This window comes from Lissotriton helveticus, chromosome 1_1 (genome assembly GCF_964261635.1).
Source record: "Lissotriton helveticus chromosome 1_1, aLisHel1.1, whole genome shotgun sequence".
In the NCBI taxonomy this organism is placed as follows: Eukaryota; Metazoa; Chordata; class Amphibia; order Caudata; family Salamandridae; genus Lissotriton; species Lissotriton helveticus.
In genome coordinates, this window is record NC_136057.1 from 1,162,148,744 (window position 1) to 1,162,162,318 (window position 13,575).

Consider the following 13,575-nt stretch of genomic DNA (forward strand, 5'->3'; position numbering starts at 1 on the left):
AGTTTTGCACTTACTTGTTGCTGAAAAGGGATACTGATCTGTCTAACATTGTCCTCTTTCTCTTTTGCAGGTCGATTGCAGTGGACAGAAGAGGGGCTGAGGCAAGAAGGAGCCGGAAACCGTAAGAAGGAAGAACCAGCAGCCGCGCCCGTTGAAGCCAATGAAGTTCTGGAGAGAGCAGGAGTGCCAGCGCCGAAGGATATGTTCTCAGGTAAGTGGGAGGTAGACGAGCACAAGCACTGGGTGATGCTCACGGGCTGCCTTTTATAGACAGGGTTGGGTGTGGTTCGAAGAGCTGGGTGTGGTTCGAAGAACTGGGTGTGGTTCTCACAAGCAGGTGTGCAGGGCTTCAGTTATTATGCTAATGAGTTGAAGAAACACATGGCCTAGGGAGGAGTGCTCTAAATAAGCCTTGGTAAAAGCAAGGTCCAATGTGCAAACAAGACAGCAATGTCCAAAATAAGCCTTGGTAAAAGCAAGGTCCAATGTGCAAACAAGACAGCAATGTCCAAACTTGTGAATACATTGAGCAACATACACAGAAGTCTTAGGGAGAGGCTGAGCTAACAAGAAGGCTTTCAATAGTATGTTTAAGAGAGCTATTACAGAGACCACTAGTCAAATGAGAGGGGACATGCTCTTTGCTGTGCACAAACCCTAACAGGGAGAGAGACACAGTACCTGCATTCTGTTGTCCCAAGGCATAGTTCTGTGCACGCAGAGTCCCTTCAACACTATTGTACTCTTTTACGTACTCCTATACTCTTACATTCCTTTATGGGTTGGCCTCGAAACATCTAAAATGGGAAGTAAAACGGATTATTCAATTAATATTTATATACTTTTGGTACACATAGAAAGGATTGTGCCCTTTGTGTACTCTCATTAATGAGACGTTAGATGTTTCGCGATCCACAAAAGGCATACAAGAATATGTAAAAGAGTACTCATGTTGTACTTATTCTGGTATTCATGAAATGATTTGTGATTCAGCACCTAAATGTTAGTTTGTGTGTGCAAATACCAAAATCAGGAAGGTCAATGTGGTTGTTCCTCTCCAGGCTGATGAAAGACAAGATAGAATAAGGGATGAGACAATGACAAAGTCTTTATGGATTTGTGCTATTGCTTTTCACATGCCTTTCTACAGCTAATACAAGATAGGCATTGTGATATAATATACATTGTAAGGAATGATTTACCTTTTGAGGCTAAATTAAGGACAGCTCATAATAAATGTTAGCTTGATCCTTAAATTAATTCTTTGAAATGTCTCATAAGCAGATAAGTGAGCTAAGATAAGTAGAAATAAGATGTGAGAATGTGAGTGATTTCTTATGTGTTCACACATCTGATGGTGTGTAGCGGAGTCTGATGATAGGTGTGGACATCTAATACTGTGTGTGGGCATCTGATGTTAAGTATGTAAGAATCTAATGATGAGAGTGTGAACATATATTGACTGGTCTGTAGGTTTTTGATAGTGTGTGTACCTCAAAAGGTGTGTGGGTGTGTGATGGCTGTGCATATGTGTAAGGGTCTGATGTGTATGCAGACATCTGTTGGGTGACTGATGGTAGTTGAGTGGCCATTTGGTCATGGGAATGTGGGTGACTGGTGGTGGATATTTGAGTGTGCCTTTTTAGGTGTAAAGCCATATGATGTTGAATGTATAGGAGTCTGATAGTGGTTATGTGAGAGCGTGATAGTGTACCTCTGATGGTGGGTGGGTGACAGTATAATGGTATGTATAGGCACCTGATACTTGTAAGTGCATGATGATGTATGTGAACATCTGATAATAAGGGTTGGAGTAGGATGATGGTGTGTGTATGGACATGTGATAGTGTGTGTCTAGTTATCAGATGGTGTATTTGTGCCAGATTCTGAGGATCGTTTGATGGGTGTCTGATAGTTGTTTTTGGAGCAGTTGATGGTGTGTGGGCAGCTGATGAGTGATGTGTGGGTCAGGGTCAGACTAGGATCCGGTGGGGTACTAGTGAAAGGAAAGCTTTGTGCCGCTTTACAGGGGCCGAATTGCACCCCTGGGGGTCTAAAACCGGACCCAACCCTGGTGGTCCACTGGGGAAACGCCCAGTACCCACTACTGCTAGTCCGGCTCTGGTGTGGGTGTCTGCTGGTGGGTGGGTGTATGTGATGATAGATGTGATTTGCATGTGTTCCTAATGTTGTGTGTAGTTATCTTATGTTGGTGAGCATCTAATATTGTATGCTAGCGCTAGTCTTGTGTGAACATTTGAAACTATATAAAACAAACGTTTACAAAAAATTCATAAAATTACGTGAAATTTACTTCTCTGTATCTCAGGCGAAACTTTAACAGTAGGGCATACTTTGCATTTAGGAGTGTTAAGAGATACCAGCAAGGGGACAGGTTTGAGAAGAAAATGACTCCCACAAGATATTTCCTGCTTGAAACAGTCTTGAAGGGGATACAATGGTATGACATTATACAATCAAAAAATATGAAACTTTGTGAATTTAATATAATGCAAAATGTGCAGTTTTTGTAGCCATGTAACTATTTTGCTTGGGTCTAATGGGTGGTTGTTGGTGATTTTATGGTTATTTTTTTGCAGTGGCTGTGTCAGCATCTGGTGGTGTTTTTGTGGTTGTTTGATGGAGCGTGTCTTGGCTCCTAATAGTGACTGACTTTGTAGGCTTGTGGTGGTGGGTTGCAAGGTGACCCCCTGTGGGCAAATGATACTGTGTTTGAACCTCTAACAGTGTGTGTATGGGTGTCTGAAATGTGTGCGTGTGTGTCTGTTGGTATGTGCAGCTATGATAGGTGTGACCATCTGATGGTGGTGTCTGGGGTAATCCTGCCGTAGTCAATTCTAAAGGCCAAGGGAGAGAGGAAGAAATAGGAGCAGAGTGGAACATTACTAATGAGGATAATTTGAGCTTCGAGAATTCTGGTTCTACATACCTAGTCTGAACTGCTAAGCAAACGCCAAAGCGAAATTTGAGAAAAAGCCCGGAAACAGCAGAAAAAGAAAGCATTCTCAATTCCAAATCCTCCATTTTTTGTTTCCAAAATCCCTTTGTGTATTCATACATCAACTCTCCAGTTAAAAATTACAGGACCAATGCACAAACGATGAGTCAGTGAATTATCCAAAATTATACCAACTAATGCTTCTCTTCAGTTGATCCCCATCTGTGCCTCCTGCAATGCCCAATCCTTAGGCAAAATATGACATGCCTCAAATGCTTTTCTGCAGTCTGTCCTCTGTAGTAAATCCCCAGCCAGCCGGTGGATTTGAACAGGATCTACAGAAGGGTGAATTGAAGAGCAGGTATCTTCACTAACTATTATAGACTCCTTGAGTATTGATTACATGAAGGAATTGTTGCCCTATTATACACATGCAATGTGTAATCCATATCATCATATGTACCTTACGTATATGTTTTTTAGCATAAAAACCTCTGTAACGTTGCCTCTATCCTCAGTATACTAGGATTCGTTCATGGCTTTAGTTCCAAGACATTTCCCCAGTACGCTTTACAAGGAGAGAGGGGTCCGATTCTGCATTTGAACATTTCTTTTGTACCGAAAGGCCTTGTTATTGAGCTGCCCCCTACTGAGACTGCCATTTATATCTTATTTTGTGGCTATAGTCACCAACAATGAGAAGTGGGGTTCCCTAAGGGAAAGTGCATTTGACTAGTTCCTAACGCGTTTTACTAGACTTGGGTACTGCGTTGTATGCCATAAATATGTCTAGTAAAAAAACATGGTTTATGGACATTGAATATACATTTTTTTTAAAAGCACGGCTTTTCGGACCACAGGTTAAGAACCACTAGGCAATATTACATAGAATTTGTGCATGCCACTAGAAATGCGTAACTCCCTATAATTCACAATACTTTCATCACTTTCTATTTTATGAGAATGTTTTTTTAAAGCTAAAGGCAAATGGATGTTATGGCTTGGCAGAGTTGAAGATGGGTGATAAATAACACTGTAAAGCCATATTGTAACGTCCCCAATAAAAGTATAGTAAATATTATTTAACGTATTCAGTCACACCAAAGAAACAAAGTATTCAAGTATTATTACATGGGACTAGTACAAGCAAAGCCTGTTTAATCATAAGAAGATTAATCCACCTAACCCCCGAGTTATTCTGTGCAAATATGATGTTCGCATATAAAAAAAAAGTTCATTTCCAAGGTCTGTTAGATAAAATTCCGATAATATTATTCCGAGCCCGCACCATATGGCAGGCTCCTAAAAAGAGAATATTTGTCTTTCATGCATCTATAAGAATGACGGCTGATAAGAGTACATTTGCATTCACGCAGCTGAAAACACATTCCTATTTTAGAATTCTAAATGTTAATGGACAATGGTTATTTAGTGAGCTTTGACCCAGGTCTATTTTAGAAAAGGTTGTTTTGCTCAGCAATGTTTTTTGGAGTTGAGGCCCCTATTTTGAATTAATATATAGATTTGCAGCAGGGCTGCACAGGCGCGCACCACATCCTAATGTAACCTTGCTGCTGGTCGTAGAACATGAGATATCGCTCCTCACATTAGCATGGCTGAAAGCATGTGCTGCTACTTTGACAAATTAAATGTCAGGCCGCCTTACGAACGTGGATTTTCTGCAATAACCCAGGGTCTGTCGAAACGCAAATGCCTTGCCAGCTCCAGAGTTCAAAGAAACCTAGCTCCTCGCTTCTACACAATTAATTTTCCCTTTGCACTGCCCGGCTTGCCAGCACGGATTTCTCATCAGCCTCCCTGACTCAGGAGAGATATGCTACTTCAGCTAAAAACGACCTGTTTTTTTACAGAGCGCGGAAGGCAATTGAAATCTAAGCTCGGAGTCATAAAATATACAGCTTATTTATCGCCCAATCAGAGTTCAGCTATTGTATTAGGAGTGGATATCTTTCAGTAGAATTAAGCCCGCCCCCCCTCCTTGCAGAGAGGAGTCGGCAGTCCGGGTCACGTCTTGTCAGTTTCGTGTGGACGGAAGTGGTGGAGACTCTGGGAGTCAGAGGGTGACTTGGCGATGTATCTCTCTTAAGAGCTTATACTGATCACCTAAACAGTCAGGGCTCAATGGGTTTTGCAGCTCTTTACTCTAATAGGATGTTATTGTCCGCAGTGGCGAGAGGTGATCAATGAAAGTGGTAGGTCGTGGTGTGCCAGTAAATGAGCAACGTGAGCAGGCTCGGCCTCCCTTATGAGGGTTCAGCATGGGATCCTTCCCTCGAGAAAAAGTTTGAAACAAATGGAATCAAATAATGCATTTGAAAACACGTTTTTACATAAATGTGCTTGTTGCTCCCCAGATGTTAACCACATTTTTTCAAAACATGCCGTGGGTACACCCATTTGTTAAAACGTAACTCCACTGTGCCAAGGCCAGTATTTTGTTATTGATGCTATCCATATTCTATGGGTGACTCTTAACCCAAGGCACTTGTTTTGGGGAACCTATTGGGACCACCCCCCACCCCAACAAATTGTGCAAGGACAGCTATCGTGGTACTCCTGCAGGTCCCAGTGGAGCCCTCCCATGAGGTACCACAGTACTCCTAAGGTACTGGGCACCCAGTATTCCACCCCCAGAGTACCACAGTTCCATGCAAAGTTTATTGGGTAAAAAAATAAACTAAAAAACAGCATGTAACTTGGGTGTTCTGAGGGGGATGGCATCAATGGGTTTGGGGGTTTGCCAATGCACTGCTTATGACCTCACATAATACATCATTCATGACATGTTAAAGTACATAATTGATGACTTACTCATGTACAGCATCAAGCTACTGTATGACCATGTGTGAGTACACAGGTCTTGTGCCGAAACCCGAGTGGATGGCAAACTCCCCACCCTGCACCACCTGCAGCTGGGTGCAGCAGGGGTTGGGTGCTGGGCCAGGCGCTATCCCCGCAAGAAACCAACTCCCTGCTTCCCAACAATGAGAAATGCTAAGCCAATGTTTGATCCAAACTGAGGAGACATGGTGTGCAAAATATTGATGGACTGGGATAATTACTAGTGGCCAAGAATAATTTAAGCATCCTACCCACCATTTACTTTTATACTTCAGTATTTTTAGCACAGACACAGCTAGGACTTCAACACTCCCACATTTGAAGTGCTATTTATATAAAGATTTAGTCCTCTCATATACTATTCCCATTTGAAAATTAAGGATGTGAAATTAGCACACCAACCTGATTGTGCATGGGAATGCAATATACTAATTACTAATTAACCCTGGGAGGTGAACTCCGCTCCGCTCGCGGAGTTTTCAGAGTTTCCTGAACTCCGTGATAGGCGGAGCTCGTGGAGTTCCGAAAAACTCAGCTTCGCACAGTAGAGCGGAGTGTTTCTCCTCGCTCGCGTTCACCAATGTTGAGTTTGCAAGCGTGAGCGAGCAAAATCCACCTCCCGGCGAGATTTTTCCTCGTTCGCGATCGCTAACATCAAGTTGGCGAGCGCGAGCATGGAAAATAAACCTCCCAGCAAGGTTTCTCAACGGGGAGGGGGGTCAGGTTTCTCATTGTGAGTGGTGGCATATGCTCGTGACCATTCCCGTTGAGAAACTGCCCGTTTGAGTTGAGAAAGCTGCCGCTTGAGTAACAATCTACTCGAGGGGCAGGAAAGGAAAGCTTGCGGTGTGCATGGTGCTGTTCGCAATGATTGAACAGTGCAGACAAGCGTCCGGCACTGTGCAATCACCGCAAACAGCATTTTTCTACCGCATAGTGCGGAGAGGTTTCTTTGCACTTCGTGTAGCTTCACGTAGTGCAACTTGTGAACTCCACCCAAGGTTAGTACTAATATGCCTCATCACAAATTGTACATTTATAGGGTGCGGCAAAACAACCTGCCTAGTCAATGTTAATAAGCCAGGTCACAGTTTGCAACTCCCTGTGACAGGCTGTAATGCCAGAATGGAAGTCAGTCTGCAAGGGACAGCAGACCTTATTCCTTACATTTTCCTTCAAAAATGGAAAACTTTTTGAAAAACAACCCATGACCATTAAAAGGACTGGTGCTGCTTCTAAAAAAATAAATGTTTACTATTGGGGAGGACATTGGGGACAGCAGGCAGTCCGCTGCACCACTACCTACTACCTTCAAGGCTACCACTTTGTTTTAAAGCTGTATTTGTAATTTGTGTATTTTTTTTACAGATGACGTTTTCAATGTATGCAATTTTATTTTAGAACTTAATGTGTTCCATGTTTTAAAATAATTTTTAGATGTAAACTTTTTAAATTACTTATAGTTATTGATGTGAAAGTTTTAGTAAATATTAGTTTTTTTGTGTCAGTAGTATTGTCAATTTACTTTTTCATTGTTTTGTTATTTATTTTTTGGTGATACTTAAAATAGATTTCTGTAATATACCCCAGCTGTTATAATTTTATGGTAGTAGTTAATTTTGAAAGACCAACCCTTTCCTTAATGTGATTAATTGTTTTGTTTGAAGTTGGAGCAGTAAACCTGAACAGAGTGTCCAACATTTTCTTCATTGTGGTTAACTTTGGTGCTGGAATAGTAACTATGAGCTTCCAAAAATCCAAAACCTATCCCAATGTCATTAAGTTATGAATGGAAATAATAAATCTGAGCACCCCCTCACCCAAAGTCCAATACTTTCTTCAATATGATTATATTTGGAGAGGGAATATTAAATCAGACTCCTCCACAGTCCAACACTTTCACCCATATGGTAAAGGTAGGAGTGGGAATAGTAATTTTGAACCCCTAAAGTACAATACTTTCCTGATGTGATGCAGTATGGAGTGGGAATAGTAGATCCAAAAAGCCCCCCAAAAGTCCAACCCTTTCCTCACTTTTGTTAACCCTGACGTTGGATTAATAAATCTGACCCCAGAGTCCAATACTTTTCCCAATGTAGTGACATTTGAAGTGGGAATAGTAACTCTGATCCCCCAAAGTCCTGCATATTCCCCATTGTGGTGAACATTGGAGTTAAAAAAGTAAATCTTCCCCCTCCCCCCACCAAAGTCCAACACTTTCCCCAACGTAGCTAGGTTTAGTGTTAAAATAGTAAATCTGAACCACAAAATCCAATACTTTCCACAATATGGTTACGTTGGGAGTATGAATATTAAATTTGACCCTATCAAAGTCCAACACTTTCCTCTGTGTGGTAAAGTTAGCAGTAGGAATAGTAATTTTGAATCCCCCAAAGTTCAACACTTTCCCTAATTTGGTTCAGTGTGGCGTGGGAATAGCAAATCTGCCCCCCCAAAAAAGTTCTGCACTTTCCTCAACTTTGTTAAATCAGTAGCATTAATAGTAAATCTTGCCACCCAAAGACCAACACTTTTCCCAATGTGGTTTAAGTTTGGAGTGGAAATGCTAAATCTGGCCCCCAAAAACCGAACGTCCAAGATTTTCTCAATGTGGTTAAATTTGGAGTACAAATAGTAAATCGTAACAACACTTTTCTAAATGCAGTTAAGTGTTGGGTTGGAATAGTACATCTGATGCTTTCAGCTGCTTTGCTGGGGGTCCAGGAAGGACCACATCAGCCAGGGTGCTGTACCCCAAAGAAAAGGAGGGGTTTGCCATCAGCCACCTCCTGCTGCGGTCCTTGCTTGAAAAGTGCTTAGAGGACTCCTGCTGTGTGGGACTCTGTGAGCTGCTTTGCTGGGGCCCTGAACTTCCCAGCCTGCTGTGCCCTGAAGAAAAGGAGGGGCTTGCCATCAGCTGCCTTCCACTTTTTAAAAGTGGTTAGATGACTCCCACAGTGCGGAATGCTGTGAGCTGCTTTGCTGTGGGCACAAGAAGGACTAACAGCCAGATTCATGAAACAAAATTGTGATTGCAATAGCTGCGAATTAGCAATTAAATGAAATGCAATTCATGAAGTAAAAGTTTAATAAATAGCGATTTCGCAAAATCCATATTGCGAATTCGCAAAATAAATCGCAGAATCTAGGTGGAACCCCCTTTGCGATTCGGAATTAGCGAGAATCCAAGGATTCTGCGATAAAGTTTGCGATTTTGCAAAATACTCGCAAACCCAATTCATGAAAGATCGCAGATAGCGAACAATCGCTAAATCGCTATTTGCGAGGCGCAAAATAAGGAGAACCCAAACCAGGTGGTAACCATGAAGTCAATAAATAAAAAAAAAAAAAGAACTAGCCACAGGTGCAGGCCTGACCAAACACACTTAAGGAGACACAGTAGGAGCATGACTCTCACAATGCCAGGACTCTACATGGTGGTCAGGCGGCGAAGACTCTAGGCTGCAGCAAGGAACAGACGCAGGATACAGGAGCGAATCTTCCACCTGCGGATCACCCTTCCGGGTCAAACTGTGGAGCAAATCTACTCTAAGTACCGCCTGAATGGGGCAATGATTACAAAGCTGATCCGTGACCTAGACCCCCTGATGCAGCATCCAACAAGGAGGACCAATGCCGTGCCACCCATGTCCAGGTCTTGTGCAGCCTGCACCTCCTGGCCTCCGGAAGCTTCCAGGGGAGAGTTGCCGTAGCAGGGGGGATCTCCCAGATCACCATGTCCCGCTGCCTAAGGAGTTTCCTGGAGGCAATGCTGACCCGGCTACACCATTACATCACATTCCCGACCACCCAACAGGACTTGGATCAAACCAAGCTAGATTATTACAACATTGCGCAATTCCCCCATGTAATTGGATGCATTGACTGTACCCACATCCACATATGCCCACCTGCACAATCAGAATACATGTACCAGAACCGCAAGTGCTACCACTCCCTGAATATCCAGATGGTGTGCAACGCTAAGACAATCATCACGGACATGGTGGCACAATACCCGGGGAGCACACATGACTCCTTCATATTCCGGCACAGCGGCTTGCACACACGACTGGCCAGGGGAGACTTTGGGGAAGGCCACCTACTAGGTTAGTACACATGCCAACAAATAGTACCTTGTGACCATGTAGTTGCGCATAACAGGCACTCACCCTCTGCCCCTTTCATTCAGGTGACAGCGCCTACTGTCTCCGTGAGTACCTCCTCACCCCATACCTCAACCCTGCCACATCACAGCAACGGCGTTACAATGCAACACACATCTGCACAAGAAATTGCATTGAGCGGACATTCGGGCTTTTGAAGAGCCGATTCCACATACTTCACAAGACTGGTGGGGCCCTCAAATACCAGCCTGAGGTCTGCTGCCGCATCGTGGCCGTGTGTGCAATACTCCACAACATTGCTACCATGCGGAGGATACCTGTAGAGATCTCTGGCAGTGAGTCGGAAGGGGACAACCGCCCACCTGCACATGTGCGTCATGCATGCTGGGAGAATCCTGCTGAAGGACACAGGCGCTGCAACCAAATCACAATGAACTGTTTCTCGTGCACCCACTCCCCTCATCCAACACTTCACTCATGCATGACAATTGAAATAATGACATGAGTCAGATTAACTAGTGCATAATAAATCTTATTGTTTTCTTCACAATAATGTAACATCTTTTCTATAAATTGCATGAGAGCTGTATTGATTCATACATCCCCATGTATGTGAGGAGGGCATGCTTGTTCCATCAGCATGGCCCTGCATGTGAAATAATAAATAGTCAGTGGCGCCTCCGGGTGGACACTCCCAGTCGCCTTTTGACCTCCTCCACATCAGCATTAGCCCGTGAGGCTGCATTTGGCCTGGTGCTGCGGCGGGGTACCGTCACCAGCGGCACCGACATGCTGCTGTGGCTGAAATTGCCCTCACTGGCATCATCCCCACCACGTGCCTGGCCATGTCCACTCGCCTGCAGACCCTGCACTGCAATGGTGACTTGCTCCAGTGCCCTAGCGACATCCTGGCAGCATTGGACAATTTGAATTTGCATCGCTAATGATCGACGCGACAGCTGGGAGGTGGCATTCCCAATGATGTGGTTAGATCGGGGGTACGCTGACAGGCAGGTCAGCAGCTGGCGGTGGCGGCGGCGGTTGACATCCTGCTGGGATACCAGGACCTGGCTGTTTTCCCGAACAGCAGCGGTCATGCTTTCCATGTTGTCACTTAGCTGTCCCACATTACGTGCAGTCTTGGCAAGCTGCAGGTGGATGGCTGCCAAGTGACGTGCCTGCTGTTGATGCACACGGAGCATCCGTCGCTCAATTGACAGGCCAGGGAACCGGACATTCACCCCCCTGCCGGCGCGTGGTGTTGTGTTGCCCGGCTCCCTCAGCAGTCCGCTGGACTATGTACGAACAGTGGCTGTGCGCCTTGTCTGCTTCCGTGCTGCAGCTGTAGTTGCGAGTGCCACTGGCATGGGTGTAACTGGGTGTGGTTGTGGCGCGCCAGTTGTTGCAGGGGTGGCCCTGTCCGCAGGAGCAGGTGGTGGTACCACTGCTGCTGGTGCTGGCTGTGATGGTCCTGGTTGAGGGTTAGGATGGCCCTCTCCCTCTGTGTCCTCGGGATTGTCCTCAATGTGAAGGGCCTCACTATCATTGCTGGGTTGTTCTGCGCCACCTGTGATGTAAATGGGACGGTGATTAATGACATGTTTCTTGCACATGGGAGGTTGCTACATGCATGCAGGCTAGCATTCCCTGCCTGGCTTTAGGAATGACTCTCGCTGGACAGGTCTGGCTGTATGGGGCTATCTGGAAAATGTGGTCACACTACAAGTCCCGCAATGCAATTGGCCTTTTCTGGTGTGCATGGCCTGCATGACTGGGGTTTCTAATGGGTAGCTCGGGAGTCATGGCCATTGTTAGGGGACAGGGTCGCAGGTGCATGGCACTTACCTTGGGATTCTTGGGTGGGTTGGGAGGAGTCCAGCCGGGTTACCCCCACGCATGCCTCGGGATTCAGGGTGTCCTCCACGAGGTCCTCCAGTGGGGTGTTGGGTGGTACAGTGGGCTTGCCTCCTCCGGTTCCCAGTCGCTCCCCCAGCCTCTCAGCAATTCTCTCCTTGGCACGCCCCCTGAGGTCACACCACCTCTTTTTCAGCTCCTCTATGGAGCGCTGAGTCACCCCCCACTGCGTTAACTTTAGCGCAGATGCGCAGCCAAATTCTCCACTTCTCCGCCTCAGGCACCCTCCTTGAATCCTTCCCAAAGAGCCGGTCATGGTCTTTGGATACTCCCTCTATTAAATATTCCAATTCCTGCTCGGAAAAATTAGATTTTTCGCTTCCTCCCTGAGGCACTGCTCCCTGCTGCTTCCTGGGACATTTTCAGGGGTGGTTTGTCTCCTGATTTGCAGCTGAAGGTGGTCTGTAGTGGAGCTCTGGCCACTGATGCTTCCACTTTCACGATCAGTGTGCTGAATGAGGGCGGGAACTGCCTGCTTCCTGGTTGTGATGTCATCACTGTGCTCGAAATGCGACTTCCCGTTTTTGCGATCTCGCAATTAGCGAGATCACAATTTGCGATTTCGGTAATTGCGGGAACGCTATTTCTACACGGAAAGGGCAGATTCTGCGATTTAATTTGCAATTATAGCAAATGGCTATTGCGGCCGATTGCAATTTGCTTTTTTTACTCGCATTTCTTCATGAATCCCATTCTGCGAATTCTGAATTGCGATTCGGTAATTCTCGCAATTTAGAATTAGCAGAATGTGGCTTTGATGAATCTGGGGGTAAATCACCTAGCCTGCTATGCCCCGAAGGAAAGGAGAGGCTCACTATCAGCTGCCTCCTGCTGCTGCACTATTAAAGAACTTAGAGGACTCCCACAGCATGGGACGCTGTGAGCTGCTTTGCTGGGAGCATGGGAAGGACTACATCGCCCTGCCTGCTGTGCCCTGAAGGAAAGGAGGGGCTTGCCATCAGCTGCCTCCTCCTGCTATGCTTAAAAAGTGCCTCCCAAGCTGTGGGCCTTGCCCGGGCAAAGCCAGGGCCAAGGGCAGACCCGTTGTGAGCCAGTCAGAGAATGATGGAGGACAGGCAGGGCCACCCCTCTTTCAGTCATTCTTCTGTAACCAACTATGGGTAAATGAAAACCTACCCCTAAAACTGACACTGACCTAAATAGTTTTGAGGCACTATGTAAACATGCCTCTATCATGTCATCTCTCACTCCAGAGGCGCCAACGGAGAAAATACAATGCGCTGAAGAAAAACTGGGGCTTGGGGTGAACCCTAGTTCATATGATTTTGGTTGTATGGGGAAGAATGGATATCTGGGGCCTCATTTGGAATCCAATGAAGGGGCCACTCTACCACAGTGGAGTGCGGAGCAAAGAATCTCTATGGATATTGGTACAAAGTCAACAAGATCCACTACAACTGAGGTAGTTCCAACCCCATACATCTGGTCAGTGTATGCTTGAATATAAAAAGAAACATTAGTCCCCAAAGACTAGAAGTATTTTTAGTTTGGCTCCAGTGGTCTCTCGTAAGGGCTGTGACCTAATTAGGGACCTGATGACTGCCCCCCCCTCATCCCCAATTCTGCGGGAGCTAATTTTTCTGATACTCAGTTTAAATCTGTGTTAAAACCCCTATTTAAAGCCTTGCGTAATAAGGTCATAAAGTCAGTCTCTAACATCTTGGAGGGTTTGTTAGCAAAACAGGGGGCTAT

At 45.3% G+C, this 13,575-nt stretch overlaps 1 protein-coding gene across 1 annotated transcript in view; it reads left to right on the forward strand.

Annotated features, from left to right (window-relative positions):
* Positions 1 to 13,575, forward strand: part of LOC144763625 (uncharacterized) — a 116,793-nt gene that overhangs the window by 67,149 nt on the left and 36,069 nt on the right. The window contains exon 4 of the mRNA XM_078649399.1: positions 71 to 211. Within this exon, the coding sequence (XP_078505525.1) occupies positions 71 to 211 (141 nt within the window). The remainder of the gene's footprint in view (positions 1 to 70; positions 212 to 13,575) is intronic.